The sequence below is a fragment of the Cynocephalus volans genome, chromosome 1 (assembly GCF_027409185.1).
Source record: "Cynocephalus volans isolate mCynVol1 chromosome 1, mCynVol1.pri, whole genome shotgun sequence".
Classification (NCBI taxonomy): Eukaryota; Metazoa; Chordata; class Mammalia; order Dermoptera; family Cynocephalidae; genus Cynocephalus; species Cynocephalus volans.
The window spans coordinates 228,919,094-228,937,509 of record NC_084460.1 but is presented as its reverse complement, the minus strand read 5'-3'; the positions used below and the strand labels follow the sequence as shown (position 1 = coordinate 228,937,509).

The following is an 18,416-nucleotide window of genomic DNA, read 5'->3' as shown; positions in this document are numbered from 1 at the left end:
TCCCTCCATACATCACCAATACCCTAGTCCCAACCACCTCTGTCTCTGTCCTCGACAACAGCCATAAATTCCTATCTTGCCCCACATACCTTCCAATCTTGCCCTTAAATATCATCTTGATCTTATACATCATAACTTCCACAGCAGCCAGAGTAATTTTATTTATTTTTAATTTTTTAATTGTTTTAAGTTTATTAATATATATATTTTTTACATTCTATGATGTTGTTATGGAGCAGTTGGGGGGGAGGGGGGGAGGGGAAGGGGGAAGGAAATATGGTGGGAGAAGGAGGAAAGAGGAGGGGCAGGGTTGATGCCCCCTCATTCCTGCAGAGGAGACCAGGGGGCTTCCAGTGGTGGCTTGGTCATTGCTGGGCTGGTTGCAGGTGTTGGGGGGCATGGCTGAGGCCTGAGGCCCAGAGTAAATTTTTTTTAATGTAAATTAAAATTAAGTACCTTTCCTTTGCTTTCAACCTTCCGATGACACTCCAACATTTAAAATAAAATTCAAGGTCAAGACTACATATGATCTGACCTCTGCCTCCAAACCTGACCTCCTTCCCTTTCCCTTTCTGCACTCCTGTTGCCCTTGAAAGTGCCTAGCACAGGGCTGTCTCAGGGCCTTTTCATTTTGCTATGTTGCCCGAGTCATCTAGGGTTTTGTTAGATGTCAGTTAATCAGAAAAACCCTCCCTGACTATCCTAAATAAAGTAACACACCCTCTGAGCCCCTCTTTCCTTTTATTCAACTTTATTATATTCCGTAGCCCTGATCACTGCCTGATTTTAAGAGTCTGTCTTTCGCCCACTGCCCTTCAGCCTAGAATATACGCTGCATGAGTCAAGATCTTGGTTTTGTCCACTGACATAGCCTCTGATTCAAGAATGACATTTGACACAAAGTAGACAGTAAGTACTTGTCAAATGAATGGGTGAATGAATGAAATAACAGCTAATATTGAATAAATGAATGGAGGCAAGTTCAAGGACACAGATAATTTGTGCCCCAATCTTTCCTCTTCAAGTTAAATCAACTAATTTCATACAACTGCAGTTTTCTCCCAAAAGTCATATCTTCCAACTCTTTAATAATTCTGGATTCTCACTGCAGGATTCTTGCCACGTTTTTCCAGGTTCTTGTGTATAATGGAGCTCAAAATTGAACATAAGCTTTTGAGAAGAACCTAAGCAGTCTATAATTAGTTTTTCTCTTTATAGGTTTCACACTCTTGCCTAGAAATACACCTTTAAAAGTTAATCTCCAAGGATATAAGCCCAGCCACAAACAAGCCAGTCTAAGGTCAAGTCAGTTAAAAGATTGACCAAGTGAATATGTGCAGTTTCTACAACTCCCAAAACACCTTCCTGGTGTTTTGGGGGGGTAAAAATACAAACAACCTTATGAAGTTAGTCATACATAGCTTGTATACATTTTGAATTGTCACTCTTTCATTTAATGAATAAATACCTCCTATGTGCCAAGTCATGAGCTAGAGGCTGGGACAGCACCTTGGAAAGAGAACTTGGTTCCTACCCTGAGGGACTCAGAATCTGGGGCACCATTTTTTCTATTTCCACTATTGTTGTTGTTTTGAGTCTATCTAATTTTGATCTAATTTGATTTTCATGTATTATATTTATTTCCAATATCACTTCTTAAATAAGAATCCTATACTTATGGAAAAATATCTTTCATTCAATTTGAAAAATAAGAAAACTCAGTGTTTTGCTTTCCCTAGCCTGCCTTCTAATTTGACTGTAAAATAATGAATTTTATTTTTCAGAGTTCATTTTAATTTTCTGCGAAGGATTTACCAATGAAATACAAAAACCTCAGGTATTTTCATTTAGCTCATTTTTTTTTACTCTCCTTACATAAAAGGATATATACCTGTGTTTTATTTAACATCTTTACTGTGTATATTAAATTTAAATTTTTTTAGAAACAATCATATTTCCATTGCTCTTTTGAATTTTATTGATCAATATTTTACTAAAGATATTAACTTTCTCTAGGATGCAGAGAGACCAATAGAATTTACACAAAAATTTCTACTGAATGGATTTCCCCACCTTCTTGGTGATTGTACACCTGCCTTCCTTATAAGGAGAACAAGGAAGTAAATCATGTTGAAGTTGCTTTTAAACACAGCTTTTCTTCTTTACCTGTCCAGGTAGCCTCTGTTTTCATTTCAGTCTTAATGAAAACTTTTAAATTTACATCTCAAGTTTCTTTTCAAAGCAGTGTAAGTAGTACTTAAAATTTTACAGTGCAAGAACGAAAGAGTTTAATGATATTCAGCTTTGGACTTGTACCGTTGAAGGTAATTCATTTTTTAATCTGTCTGCACAGCAAGAACTGAAACGAATGGGGATTGAACTGCTTTGCCTGTTCTTTCTATTTCTGAGAAGCAATGATCGCGTACAAGGTAAGACCTGAGTTCTGTGATATATTGCTCTCGTGGTGTGCTTGACAAACCTGTCATTTGATTCAGAAACTAAATCTAAAGTCATTTTTTATTTGATCTGTTCAATTGTTCTTTTGCCACTGAGCGAACACTTTAAGATATTACAAGTAAACACAGGGCTGTTCCCACAGTGAATGCTCTAAGCTTAAGGTAAGTAAATACAGAGGTTGCACAGGCATTTCAATGAGGAGAATTAAAGAACATTACTGAACAATAGGACTTCTTAATGCCATAATGACAAACATTTCAGAAACTTTTCTATTTTATTGTACCATAGGCCTTCTACTTATAAGTAATAATCTTGAGAGAGAAAAAAGATTTATTTCAAAAACAGAAATACCACATTTAGAGAGAAGTATTTTTTAATGGGGGCAAATAATTTTTTAAAATTATATTGGCAGATACTGACTAAAGCTAATAAATAGGATGATCCTGTATTTGTGAATATTTAGATATTTTCGCATTTTGACAAAAAAAAAAGAATGATAATTTTTTGGCTTATAAGACCTACATTTTCAATGTGGTAGATGTAAAATATAAACTTTTATGTAGACTGCTGACATTTTGAGAATTGGTCTTTGAAGACTGAAATAAGCATTGATATTGTTTTGTTCAAGTTATGTAAGAGCCATAGTCTCATAAATGGAATGACTGGAAGTATACTTAATTCCTTGTGTCCTGCTGGGTTTAAACATAGGTGGCTGTGCCTTGGGAGGTGCAGAAACCTGTGAAGACTGCTTACTCATTGGACCTCAGTGTGCCTGGTGTTCTCAGGAGGTAAAACAAATGGCCTCAACATGTTTTTAAAAACTGTTTGCAGTTACACATATGTTAACTTTCTCAGTGATAGCTCTGATAGTGTCCTGCTTTCTGTGGGGTTATATGAGTCAAACAAATAAGAAAAGGAAAATGTAAGTGTTAGTGGATCACGTGACTACTTTCACAAACAATTGTAGAAGGAGTGGATGTCAAATTATTCTGGAAAAATACTTAACTCGGGATTCTTAATTAACCTGGTTCCTTCTCTTATCTTACAGCCATTTCTAACTGGTTACATGTAAAATATTGAGGCTGTCTGGATGATCAAAGATAATGGAGATGATATTTTCTGAAGTTAAATACATATTTGATGTCAATATCATAGATGTATTCCATCTAGGAACCAGGATCCATTCTGAACCACTTCTAGGTTCTAAGAGAAGTGTTCTAGGTTTAGGGTAAACATTACTGTTCAGACATTATTGAGTTCTTTTCAAAATTACATTTTCATGAGCTCAGTGACTCTGTACCACCTTGATGACAAAGCCCAAAACAGACATTCCTTATTTGGTCACACTGAAAACTGTGTAAAAGTAGTATGAAGATGATTGGGAAATAAATAACAAGCCATCCTAAGTCACTGCCTGTCCTGTGACACTGTAGAGCAATCTGTAAATGATTCATGGTAAGAAAGAGATGCATTAGCTCTCTGTATTTTAAAACAAGTCTCTACCCACTGGATCTCATAAAGAGAATCTAAACACAAATGAACGCATACAAATGCCAAATTCAGCAAGAGCTGAGTAGCATGCTCAAAGGGAAACAAACCTAGACACCCAACTCAAAATTAGGCTGTGACTATTAGATCCCAAATTCCAAGATGAGTATGTATCCATGGGGAGCAATCTCACAGACAAGAGCACAAACCCAGCTCACTCCCCTACTACTGCCTTGACCAATGTGGCCACAGACAAAAGTTCAAGGCAATCGTGGTTTTCTGAGCTCATGTATCAAAAGCAGGATTGAGAATATACAAGGAGGGAAAAACCCATACGATTTTTGGAAGTTGACTCCCTGAAGAAGATAGCATTAGTTTCATGCCAAAGACATAAAACAACAAATCAGTCTAGAATTTTTACTTAAATGAATTTTTTTGCATTCATTTAAGAGAGCTTCCTAAATTACTGCTGATAGTTTTACTTGTGGATACTTGGTAGCCAAATTATTGTCAAATTTTAAGGCCAGATTATTCTAAGAGGCCACTCTAATAGAAGTAGTTATCAGCATATAAGTTGAGGCAGTTGGAGCAAAAAGGAAATCAGGCTTCTACTTAGGGCAGATAGAAAATAGGTTCCATGTTTACTACCACCTCTGATCTTTCAGCAAAGGCTATGACTACAGGTGACAGCAGTGACACTGTGTTAAGAACGATTCTGAGGCCTTGTCCAGCCAGTTGGCCTTGTTCACGTGGTAGGAAGTTATTGAGTTTGCCATGCCTGGCCTAGAACCTCAAATATGCACAGGCCTGACTGATAGATAACAAATGATATTCTCAAAAATCAATTTCAGAAGAAATGTAACTTTCTTACTTGGTGAAAAAAGCAAGAGTGGCTTAGAATTCTAAAGGGTAAGGAGAAAACACAAGCAAGTCTGTTTGTCTCTCAGCATGAGAGTCAATGGGTCTCAAGATCAATTTTGCCTAGGGTCTCCCCAGCTTTAGAGCAGCCCTGACTATCAGATAAGACAGGTATTTATCTCTTGGTCCATTTCTCTGTTCTGGGTGTTCCAGAATTGGAATGGCCACTTTTTTGTTGGAAAACACTACATCTCACTGTCCCCTGCTACTCAGGTGGATCTGAAGGGCTTGGGAAACTCCTGAGTCCTACACAGAGAAGCAGGCTTTTAACCCATCTTCTCTTTTACTTCCCTTCCTTACCTTCAGATCTTGGAGAAAGTTCTATAAGACCTTGAACTCTTTAAGACACTGAGTTTAAAGTCCCCAAGAAATCAATTTTAGTGAAGTAATGCTGTAATGTAAGGATAACACACCAGTGAATAAAACTGGTACAGAGTGCTAGATGGAGAGAAGTCACAATCCTTGCCCTTTAGGAATCCAGAGAAAAATCTCTTTGTCACTGGATTTGAAAATAAACACAATGGAGTGCTTGAACAGTCCTAGTATTCCACAAACCTACAAGTTGTTCTGAACAGATAAATTCACAGGATGACTTCAACTCTATGAACCCAAGTGTTTCAAGGACCTGGTCATAGCACTGAAGAAACTTTAAAGAACTGAGCTATTAAAAAAAAAAAGTTACATGAATTCAATTGAATATAATTAAAAGGAGACTCCACTTTTGCTCAGAATTTTACTGGCAAAAGTCTCTGGTTATTTGGCTATAACTTAATTTTGGACAATTAATGTCAGGTTTTATGGGAATATGATATGTGTACTATGGCAAGTTACTTAATTAGCAAAGCATGTAAAAAAACTTTAATTGCTGGTATCTTATAAAGATTTGCAGATTTGTCTTCTTTTCCTCTTTATTGTTTTTTTTTTTTTCTTTTTTAGAATTTTACCCATCCATCTGGAGTTGGTGAAAGGTGTGATACCCCAGCAAATCTTTTAGCTAAAGGATGTCAATTAACCTTCATCGAAAATCCTGTCTCCCAAATAGAAATACTTAAAAATAAGCCTCTCAGTGTAGGCAGACAGAAAAATAGTTCTGACATTGTTCAGATTGCACCTCAAAGCTTGATTCTTAAATTGAGACCAGGTATGCTATGATTTCTTAACAGAAGAGTTACCTCTCTTCTGTATTGGCTCATGTAAATGAATCTAACATCATGTATGGTAATACTGCTATCCCACTAATATATATTGCACTATATTACATATCACTGATTATTATGACTCCAATTTCTCATTCTTAAGGAACAGAAAATTGTTAGGCTGACGCTTTTCTTTATTCGCAGGAGTCACTTGCACCCCAAATATGCAACTAAGAAATCTCTCTAACAGTAACCATGTGAATTACTCAAATGTTGTTACGGCTTACCTCTCATTTCCTCAAGGGTTGTAATGTAAATTTAAACTCCCCTTTATTTGGTTCTCCTTTTCTAAAACGACACACACAAAAATTCAGCTTATCTTCCATCTAAATGGATGCTAGTTCTCCCAAGGACATATAAAATATCCTAACTTACACCTCCTTCAGTAGCTCTAAACTCACTGCTGAAAGATTTTCATGGGCTTGCTCATTTATAAACTTTACCACATAGTCCATGAAATCATTAAGTGTCTTCAATAATTTCTTATTGAAATGAAATAGCCGGCGGGCCCAGCGATTGGCTAGTCGCAAAAAACTCTCGGTGTGTTTCACGGGTTTGCTTTCCCCGCTGGGCCTTCGCAGGTGGAGAGCAGACCCTGCAAGTGCACGTCCGCCAGACAGAGGACTACCCGGTGGACTTGTATTACCTCATGGACCTCTCCGCCTCCATGGACGACGACCTCAACACAATAAAAGAGCTGGGCTCCCTGCTTTCCAAGGAGATGTCTAAATTAACTAGCAACTTTAGACTGGGCTTTGGCTCTTTTGTGGAAAAACCTGTTTCTCCTTTTATGAAAACAACACCAGAAGAGATCGCCAACCCTTGCAGGTAAGTGAGTGATTCTCTGGCATCTCTGCGCGCTGATTTTCGGTAGAGATAACCCTCTGGGGCTGCACTTGCCGGGAGCTTGCTCCCTCCCTGGCGTTTCCGCTGCCTCTGGTTGGATCTCAGCAGTCCTCTCGGTCGGTCGCCTAGGCTGTGTGGAGCCAAAGTGAGGCCGCCTTAGCTACGTAGCTCTGACCTTGGGTCCCTGCAGCATCTGCTGCCCTGCGTAGGTCAAAATGTGGCAAACTAGGGTTTGTGTTCTGCAGACACGGGGACCGAGTCTTTCACTGTAGGTTCCACTGGATTGTGCCCAACCCCAGCGCCTTAGCGACCTTCTATCCGCAATGACCATGACTTTCTGAGGCAGTTTGACAACAACGCAGAACCTTTCTTCACTACAGTGACTTCTGCCAAAATAGTAATTTTGGCAACTTCCTCTGACATACTTTGGGAAATGTCGGTTTCTCTTATTGCTTGAAGAAGGCCTTTGCAGTCTTCACTGCTGTTAAATTCAGTAGGAAATGAGTCAGTGACTCCATTATAAGAAGCTATAACAAGCTTTTAAAACCATGTATTTTGCAGGTCATGGTCAAGGGCACGTTTCTTTGTGATGGCTTACCTGTACAGTCAATGACCTTTTCAAAATCAAACCATTTAATATCATATTGAAAAAGAGCTACCATTTGCTCTGTGCCAGACCCTGTGCTGAAGGTTTTACATAAATGACCTCATTCAGTCTTCATAATAACAGCAGTTAAAGCAGGTTTCATTATCACTATACTCACAGGAAGTAACAGAGGCTCTAAGAGGTTAGTAATTTGCCAAAGGCCACATGACTAATCAGTGATCTGTACCAAGATCTAGTTTGGTTCAAAACCAAGCCCTTCACTACTATGCATCTATTGGGTATAGAATGACTTTCCAAATGTATATTAACTTTTAATGCTTTTATACACCAAACGTATCAATCTCTATAAAAGACAAAGAACTTTTATTATATCATTTAAAAACATTTCATTGTAGTTCCCAATTATAACCTAACATAGCTAAACGTAATTTAATCAGGGAGGGAATTTATCACTGATTGTAACTCTTAGGAAGTGTGTTTGGTTGCAAGTATCAGAGACAGTGGCTTTAAAAGGTAGAGATTTTTTTCTGTCTCTCACATAAAGAAAGTCCAGAAAAGGGCAATTCAAGGCTGGAATGGCAAGTGCACTGACATCGGGGATCTTATGGCCTTTTTTCTTTCTGCTCCACCATCATTGGCACTTAGATTTTATGTTCATGGTCCAAGAAGGCTGCTGGGGCACTAATCACTTCTTTATTACAGGTAGGAAGAAAGGAGGAAAAGAGGCGCAGATCAATAAAAGGCGATGTCTGTCTTCCCCATCCCCTTTTTAAACGTGTAATTGGCATACACTAAAAGGCACACATCAGAAATGCTCAGTTTGATGTGTTCTAATAATTGAATATATCAATGTAATCAGTACCCAAAACGTGATGTGGAACATTTGCATCACCTCAGAGAGTTGCCTCGTGCTCCGTTACAGTCAGTTCTATTTCCTCAGAGGCAACCACTTTCCGATTACTATCATTTAGATTGGTTATGCCTATTCTTGGATTTCATATAAATGGAATAATGTACTACATACTTTTTGTGTCTGGCTTCTTTTGCTCAACATAACGTTTTTGAGATTTATCTATGATTTTGTGCATATCAGCAGGTTGTTCCTTTCTGTTTTAAATAATACTCCATTGTGTGGATTTACTACATTTCGTCTATTCATTCTTCCAGTGATGGACATTTGGGTTGTTTCCATTTTTTGGTTATCATGAAAAATGCTGCTATGATCACTTTCATATACGTCTTTGTATAGATGTATGTTTTTATTTCTCTTAGATACCTAGACTTGAATTGCTGGATTCTAGAATAACTGTACATTTAATTTTTTAAGAAACTACCAAACTATTTTCCAAAGTGGATGTACCATTTTGCATTTCCAACAGCAGTGTGAGAGGGTTCCAGATATTCCACATCCTTGTAACGCTTCTTGTTGTCAGTCTTTTTAGTGTTAGCTATTCTAATATGTGTGTAATAGTAACTCATTGTAGCTTTAATTTGCATTTCTTTAATGATAAATGATGTTGCACATCTTTTCATGTGTTTGCATTCTTATTTCTTATTTTGTGAAGTATCTTTTCAAATCTTTTACCCAGTTTTAAAAATTAGATTGTTTGTCTTAATATTGTGTTATAAGAGTTCTTTATGTACTCTGGACACAAGTTCTTTGTCAAATATGTGTTCTGCAAATATTTTCTCCCAGTTTGTGGCTTGTATTTTTATCTTTCTAGCAATGTATTTGGTCAAGCGAAAGTTTTAAATTTTTATGAATTCCAGTTTACCAACTTTCAATTTTATGGTTAGTGTATTTTTTGTCATAAGAAACCTTTGCCTACTCTAAGGTCACAAAGATTTATCTTATGCTTTTTTCTAGAAGATTTATGGTTAAATGTTTTATGTTTAGGCCAGTTATCTCAAATTAGCTTTTGGAATGAGGAGAAAGGTCTAGGTTTATCTTTAGTTTCCATACTAAGTTGTTCTAGGACTATTTGTTAAGCAAGACTTTTTTTCCACGTTGAATTATTTTGATTTCTCTGTTTAAAAGCAATTGACCGTATATGAGCAAGTCTAATTCTGGATTCTCTATTCTGTTCTATTGTTTCATTGATCCATTGACTATATCCCCTTGTAACACTAACGCCTCACTGTATTACTTACAGTAGCTTTATAAAAAGTCTTGGAAACAGGAGTGTAAATCCTCCAACTTTGCTCTTTTGTTTTGGCTATCCTAGGTCCTTTGCATTTCCATATAAATTTTAGAATCAGCTTGTCAATTTTTTCAAAAAATATGCTGAGATTTTGATTGAGATTACACTGAAACCATAGATCAATTTGAGGAGATTGGACATCTTAGTATTGAATCTTCTAATCATTTCACATGACATATATCTGCATTTATTTATATCTTGTTTAATTTATCAGAGCAATGTTTTGTTATTTTCAGTGCAGAAATCTTGCACATCTTTTGTTTTATTTATTCCTAGAGGTATTTTTTAAATTTCAGTTTCCAATTGTTTGTTGTTACCATGTAGAAATGCAGTCGATTTTGCATATTCACTTTGTATCCTGCAACGTTGATAAATTATCTCCTTAGTTCTAGTCTTTTTGCAGATTCCTTAAGATTTCCTATGTACATGATCATGTCATCTGTGAATAACATCTTCTTCCTTTGCAATATCTATGCCTTGTCTTTCTTTTTCTTGACTTATTGTGCTGACTAGGATTTCCAGTGCAATTTTAAACAGAAGGAGTGAGAGAGGACACCCTTGTTATGCTCATGATGTTAGGGGGAAAGCTTCAATGGGTCACTATTTAGTATGTTGTTAGCTAGTGGTTTCTTTGGATTCCCTTTATCAGATCAAGGAAGTTCCTTTCTATTACCTTTCTATTACTTGTTAGGTAAGTTTTGTGGGTTTTTTTAAAATTATACGTGGAATTTTATTGAATTTTACTTCCCCAATTTAAGGAGTTTTGCCAGAAGTTTTATCCAACACCTTAGACTTGCATCTCACTGGCCAGGACTTAGTTACATACCCACGGCTAGCTGCAAAGGAAGCACATTGCTTCCGCTGCTCCCCTTCCCACCCTCCCCCCCAAATTAGGGTTCTGTTACTAGGGAAGAAAGAAAGAGTAGATACTAGGTGGCATCTAGCAGTTCCTGCAATACTGAACACACAGATTTCTAGAAAGAATTATGATTTGTACCTTCATAAATGCTGTGTAATAAATAGTAAGGTATGATTATTATTATCAATTGTTTGATTCACTTGTAAAGGGAAATAAGCTTGGTGCTAACAGCCTCTTAACTGTCTAATATAAAAACATTTCTCATGCTTCTGGCCTTCTTTTTTTTAAATCAGAGAATATTGTATCTTTCTAAAATTTGTATTTAGTTCTTTGGCATATTACGTGTCTTTCTCCTGCAACAAGCTTCAGTAGAGAGTCTAGCAGGGCAATTCCATCTAGGATTACAAAATGCTACCTCTGCCCCAGGGGGTGTGTTTACAATCATCCTTTCTGTCACAGGCCAGATAAGATACAGCAACATGAAGTACAATAATGACCATGGGAAACAATGAGTGTTAAAGTTACCGGAGAAAACAGTTAAAACTAACAAGGTTAGATGGCTTAGCTGTGCTGGCAGCCTAGTATCATGAAGTAACGAGACCCTGTCTTAATCAAGCTTCTAGAAAATGAAAGAAAGCAGTTTGGTTCTTTATTTAGCTCTGATGTTTCATTCATGCATTCATTTATTAAACAAAAATTAACTGAGCCCCAACTACGACCAAGCATTGTGCTAGGAGGCATGGGGATATCTGGAAGAAAAAGACCTAGGCCCAGTCTTCAGGGAGCTGAAGTGCTTTGGAGGAGCAGGCACAGAGTATAGCACGTTGGTTGTGAGCATGGGCTTTGGAGTCAGCCCTGGATTAGGTCTTGATTCATCTATTCACTTATAATGTGATCTTAGGTAAGTTCACTCGCCTTTCAAATCTCCAATTTTTTCCTCTGTAAGTTTGGAATAACAATACTGATCACACAAAGTGGTTGTAAAGATTGAATGAGAGAATGAGTGGAAGCATTTGGCACTGGGCCCAACTGTGATAAGTTCTCAATAAATAGTAGGAACAGTACTATTAACAATAACAGAAAGTGGTTGGGGGGAAACCAGAGCACTGCGCAGTGAGTAGGGAACCAAAACAGGACATCTTGAAAGGGTCAATATGTCCTATTTTCTAAAGGTGTTTCTTTTATTCTTCTTGCAAAATTTACCAAGTTATAAATGGCAGGTTCTTTTTGTTGTTGTTGCAACATTATATGTTTTCCTTTCTTATTACATCTTGTATTAGTCCATTTCTGTTGCTCACAACAAAATACACAGAACTGGGTAATTTGTAAGGAAAACGAAATTTATTGCTTACAGTTTCAGAGGCTGGGAATTCCAAAGTCCTGGGAACACATCTGGTGAGGTGACTATAGCAATGCAGGGTGTCACGTGGTGAGAATGGAGGAGCAGAGAGAAACTAATTTCTTCATGTGTTGTGCTTAAAGCCCTCAGAACCACGCCCCTGACCACCATTATTAATCCATTCACTACAGCCCGGTCTTACAATTCAATCACCTCTTCAAGCCTCCACCTTTCAATTACCATAATAGGATTTCCCACTCTCAGCAGTTACAGTGGGAATTAAGCCCCCAATACATAAACCTTGGGGGACACAATTTAATTAATCTATAGCACATACCTAATTCTCTCACTTTCTGTACCCAGATACCATGTCTCACACATATATACACCAAGACAAAAGGTCAATCCTTTGATCAAACTAAACCAAACCTAAAAAGCCAATCCTTTGATCGAATTAAACCTTATACTTATAGAAAAAAAATGTTCTTTAGCATAAAGGCAATGAGAGGAGAGAGGAAAGAGCACAGAGTTTTTCAGACCTGGATTTAAATAATAACTTTGAACAAACAACTTAGTCTCTTTGAGCTCAGTCTCTACCTATAAATGGAGTTAATAATATTGACCTTCTAGAATAATCATGAGAATTGAATGAGCTCAGAACATAACAGGCATTCAAAATAAGTATTACTTTTCTTCCTCTCATTAACACTTATTAATTTATCTCTAGTTATTTCAATCTAGTGGTCCTCAAACTTTTAGATCTCAGGACTCCCTTACATTCTTAAAAATTAAGATCTCAAAGAGCTTTGGTTTATGTGGTTATATCTATTGATAGTCACCATATTAGAAAGTAAAACTGAAAAACTTAAATAATCACTTATCGATTCATTTAATAATTACAATAAGAAATCTACTACAATTACTATAACATATTTTTAAAAATATATTTGTGGTCTTTTTTCTAAGCAATATACTATATAGCAGTTTTAAGTTTACAGAGAGATAGAGCAAAAAGTATTGATACTATAACATGTTTTCATGGAAAATAGCTATGTTTTTCAAAACAAAACAAAAATTAGCAAGTCTTCTAAAACATAGTGGCACTGTTTTACATTTTTACAAATGTCTTAAACATCTGGTTTAATAGAAGACAACTGGATTCTCATATATGCTTCTGCATTTAATTTGCTGCAATATGTGTTTTTGGCCGAATTCCATGAAGAAAGTCAAACCCCAAATAAAAATACACTTGGAAAAGGGAGAAGTATTTAATAGCTTTTTTTAATGACTGTGGACATTCTTCTTTTATATTACATTCAAACTACATGATAGGTAAAAGTTAGTTTTGTGTGGAATATGAAACAGTATCAGTGAGTATTTTATATTCTGTTACATTAAAATCCTTTGGTCTGTCTTGCACTTTGAATGGCTCTTTTACCAATATGTGACTTTGTAACATGATACTTTGGTCATTTGGAAAATAATGGTTCACTGAGTTATGCAGATCTTTCAGATTTCATGATACAGTATCAGAAAATCACATTTCTTAATATCAATCTCATCAGATAAATCTTGAAATATTGGAATGCACTGGTAGTATCTGGTAGTATTGTTAATCTCATGGATAGCAGATGAAAATTTTCCAAAATTCTCACTTTCTAGTTACCTCGAATTTTTTGTCCTTGGTAACAAATACTGGCAATTGTTTTCCTTGAAGGAACAGTCTCTCTTTATTCAGTTTTAAGAACCTGTCTGCCCAATACTCAAGTTGGAGTAATAGTTGGACTGTCAATCATTCTTTTACATAAAAAGGGTGTTCTATAAAAAATGGTCCAGTTCAGTTCAGACAGTCACACAAGTGCTTTTCCTCTCTGAACATTGTGTTTTGGTGTGTAGCAGAAGTGCTTCACACATATTTCCCCCACTCGTTGAAAAAAAAAACCCTATGTATTCAAAGATGCAGACTTAATACAAATAATAACTTGTACTGATTCATCAAGTGAAACGAACATGTATTTTTATTAATATGGTGAATGCTTGCTAGGAAAAAGTATAAGAACAACTAGTACAGCCGGTGCCACTGCCTTGATAAGTGCTGAGGCACCAGCAGTTTTACTCACTGCTGCTTCCGAATCATCAGTGCAAATGTTAACACAGTGAAAAGGGTAAATGACATCTTTGAATTGCTGTGAAAAGTTTGACTTTAAGAACCCCTTAGAAGGTCTCAGGGACCCCCAGGGGTCTGTGCACCATACTTTAAAAACACCCTTTTAATCTATTTCTAATGCTTTCTGGAGTAGCTTTCTCTATTTTCTTTGGTCAGAAAATCACTTAAAATTTATTTCACCCTGTAAGAATGCTAAAGTGGTTTACATTTTTGAAAGAGTTTCCTTTGCTGTTGTCTAAGCTATAGCAACAACAACAACAACAAAAATTCTTCTTTTTCATATTTATAAATGAATGTGCATTTAAAAATATTTAATAGCACAAAAGTTAAATTTTCTTTCTCTATCAAACATTTTGAAGGATTTTTTTTAACATCATTCTACATATGTTATGGTGTTTTGTTTTGAATTTGACACCAACAATGAGGAATTTGTTGTGGTTTTGCAAGAGGAAACTGAACTATGAAATGCTTAAATGGATTTTCTATGTGTACACAAACATAAACATGTGACAAAGAAGAAAATGGAAATAATTTCTAACCCCATTATCAGAAAAAGATAATGTTAACTTTTTGGTATATATCAGTATAGTCTTATTTTATAAATATTTATTTTAAATTTTAGCAGAAAATGTAAGTAGTACTTTTTTATAATGTGTTTCATAATTATCCTGCATTTTAAATGCGAAGCTATTGCTGTCTAGGGACTCAAAATCAAGTCTTTTGGTGAGAAGTGCCTTTTTCTTCAATCACTATGCAAAGAAAATAACAACCAGATATGAGCATTTGTTGGAGGAAGAACTCGGTCAAAACAGAGGCAATCTCCACTCAAAATTTCCTGCTGTGACCCATCTCTGACTTTAGGCTTGGTTTTAGCTAAATAGTCTCCCATCACTTGAGTGTTTAGTGAATTAAGTTAAAATTTGATTGCACTTCCCAAAAGCATAGAGTTCTAGTAAGATCTACGTAGCAGATAATTCTAACCAACGGATATAAATTTCTTATAAAAAGATAAAACTGCTAGTTCTTTGATTCCAGAAGATGTTCAAATGTCATTTTAACATCGTATAAACCAGCAGCCCCAAATAAAAGATTAAACAAATTATTTCCAAGAATAGTTAGGTCCTAGGGACAATGGTATACCTAGCAGGGTTACATACTCTGTATCTCATATAATCTTTACAGCAACTCTGTGAAGTAGGTGTTATCATTTCCATTTTATGAATAAGGACACTGAGGCTCAGCAGTGTTAAGGAACTTTCATAAAGGTAGATAATTGTTCAGTCTTTTTATTCTAAATCTAATGCATTTTCTACGACTCCATGGGTATTTCAAACACTATCAGGGCAATTAGAACAGATGCTAAATTATTGTCATTTAACAGGTTAACTATTTCGGGGGAAAAAATTAGACCTCGTCTTCATATTACACTTTAAAATACATCTCATATTTGAGGGTAGGGAAAAATTTAACTACATAAAATGTTTTAAGGTATATATCCAAAAACATTACAAACAAAATTAAAAGATAAACTACAAGGAAAGAACGTTAATATTTTTAAAAGAGTCCTGAAAATTAAATTAGAAAATCAAAAATACCCTAATAAGAAAATGAGCAAAGGATATAAGCCGGCAATTGACAAAAGAAGAAATAGAAAATGTTAATAAATATGGACAAGTGCATAAGACTAACAAGTCTTAGTACTAATAAAATGAAAATTAAAAATAATAATTGTATCTAATCAACTGGGACAGTTTTGTTTTTTTAAATGATGCAGTCTAATACACAAATATTAGAAATGGCTACTGATACAAACTCTTTGGAAAAGAGTTTGTTAATATGGCTCAAAGGTAATTCTCCAATCCCCCATCAAAGAACTTATTCTAAGCAAAGATATAGAATAGTTTGTGAAGATGTATGTAGAGAAATCACTGTATTATTTAATTATAGATAGATTTTCAAAATAAATTTTCAGCAATAGAGAGATGATCAAATAAACTATAATACATCTCACAACCATTAAAATTTGTTATTTTTTCTGTACATTTTCATATAAAACTCATATTTTCTTTAATGAACATGCATTATTATTTTAATCAGGAAATAACATGCGATTCTAGAAATGTCATTATCCAGATCCATTATCTGTCCTCAGATCGGTGCTAGACTCTGTGTGAAGTGATTTATGCAGGAAATGACACTAACGTTTATTAACCACTTACTCTGAAAAGCTCATTGTGCTGGTGCTTTTTGCATATTTTATCTCATTCAAGCCTCACAACAATCCTACTAAGTAGATACTATCTGTGGTCAGCACTTCAGAGTTTCAGTGAAACCTGATGCATGATATTAAAAATAAAAGAATAAGATTGCCTTCTGAGAGTTAAAGTTAAACATAATGAATCAGAAAGAAAATATGAAAAGTTACCTGGAAGCAGCAGACAGGCTCCCGAGCCCAAGAGACCCAGTGTCTTGACACAGCTAAAAGAACAGATAAGCCTGGGTTCGGGAAGGGTAGAGATAGAGGGGTCACAGAAGCAAGTGTGGGCCACATGTATCCAAGAACCTTAGCCAAGGCAGTTCCAGAATTTCCAGGCCTGTTGATTGTCATAGCGTCCCAAACTTTTGTCAGCAGAGGAAGCCAACCACAGATGGGGGAGGGGCCAACTGTGGGCAAGAGCGTCCATTCTGGAGATAACTGTCTTTGGACATCTCAGGCTGTGCCACTCTGTGCTGGGGTCCTACAGCACTCCTTGTTCTGAAGCCTGGGGACACATCAGATTCTCAGCTGCTTCCCATGGAAGCTGACTGACAGGAAGAAAATGACTGTCCCTGCAGACACCAGCATTCTGGTCCCAATGAGAGCTTCATTACTCAGTGTATAAGAATCAGCAGTCATTCTGATTTGTAAACACAATTGATTCTCTTTATTCATGGTAGTCATGTTCTACAAATTCACCCTAAGCACTGAATTATTGCATACTGAACCATTGCTCCTAAGGAAAATACAGAGTTAGGTTCCTGCAAGCCTCTGGTCACACATTTTCAGCAACCGATCAATACACAATCTTGTTTTGTGTGTTTTTGTCTAAAAACACCTTATTTCATAGATATTGTCAATTCATTACTGTTGAACTCTCAGACAATAGCACTATAACTGATGCTTGAACTAAGCTTATCTCACAGACATATTTTCTCCATAAGGCACTGCATACTTCTTGCATTTTGGAACACTATATCGCACTTTAGCATCATGCTTAGGGGCTATTTTAAACAATGGAATTATCAATAAAAAGCACGCACATGCGCGCACACACACACACACAAACATGGCACTAAAAAGACGGTGAAAAGGACACAAGGACACGTGTTTACAGTATGTGAGCTGAAACAAGAAGGCAGAGCTTGGGCTTGCTTGACCTCAGTGGCGAACGTACACATGGGGAGATTCACATCTTTTTTGCCTCTGCCCATGTCCATGAATGACTGAAAAACTGATGCAAGTATTGATTTGGGGGTTACAAATAAATTTTAATGAGTAGAATTCAGAAATACTAAATCTGCAAATAATGAGGACCAACTGTAGACCTCAGGCAGACGAACTTGCTAAACAGGAACCTGACCTTGAAAGAGGCACCTGCTCTTCAGGTGCTGAAAAGACAGGCTGCTGGACCCGCAGGGCTCAGGCCCAGGCCCCACGTGTGTCCTTACAAAAGTCAACCAGCTCTCCCAGGGCAGTACTCCACACCCTCCCTGGTGGCTACTCTTTTATGTCTCTTTGCGCTTTCACACCAATGATTCTTAAACTTTAGCGTGCATCTGGAAAGCTTAGTACAACACAGTTTGCTGAGCCCACCCCCAGCATTTCTAACTCAGTAGGTCTGGGGCAGTGCTCCAGATTTTGCATTTCTAACAGTTTCCCACATGATGTTTACGCTGCTGGTCCTTGGACCTTAAGTTGAAAGCCTCTGCCCATATTATTATGCCAATTTTACAAATGAAAACCCAAAGCTCAAAAAGGTTGAGTAACTTGCCCAAAGTTTCACACACAGCTAGTAACTGGCTTTCAAAATAAGACGTGTCTGAATTCATGATCAGCTCTTTCTGTTCTACTGTAATATCCTTGGTGCAGATTTCATCCTAACATGGCATTTTAGGTGATCGTTTTATTCCCAGGCTGACCCACAACAGTCTATTCAATCACAGTAGAGTTAGACACTAGAATCAATAGCCTTGCTGTGATTTTTGATCCCTCAGCAGGCAGGGCTGGGAGTACAGGAGGGAGCAGAGGAGGAGCAAGACAGGTTCCTCTCTTGTCTTGCTACAGGGTGACTCATACCC

At 36.7% G+C, this 18,416-nt stretch overlaps 1 protein-coding gene across 16 annotated transcripts in view; it reads left to right on the top strand.

The window, feature by feature from the left end:
* Positions 1 to 18,416, top strand: part of ITGB6 (integrin subunit beta 6) — a 126,012-nt gene that overhangs the window by 43,646 nt on the left and 63,950 nt on the right. For 3 of the 16 annotated variants that reach the window (XM_063090181.1, XM_063090184.1, XM_063090188.1), the window contains 7 exons: positions 820 to 909; positions 1,785 to 1,837; positions 2,017 to 2,174; positions 2,354 to 2,429; positions 3,166 to 3,245; positions 5,800 to 6,004; positions 6,641 to 6,887. In XM_063090181.1, coding sequence (XP_062946251.1) covers positions 2,369 to 2,429; positions 3,166 to 3,245; positions 5,800 to 6,004; positions 6,641 to 6,887 — 593 coding nt within the window. In that variant the 5' untranslated portion in view covers positions 820 to 909; positions 1,785 to 1,837; positions 2,017 to 2,174; positions 2,354 to 2,368. Of the gene's footprint in view, positions 1 to 767; positions 910 to 1,784; positions 1,838 to 2,016; positions 2,247 to 2,353; positions 2,430 to 3,165; positions 3,246 to 5,799; positions 6,005 to 6,640; positions 6,888 to 18,416 lie in introns of those variants that run through there. The other 13 variants (XM_063090162.1, XM_063090155.1, XM_063090177.1 and 10 more) reach the window with 10 other exon arrangements.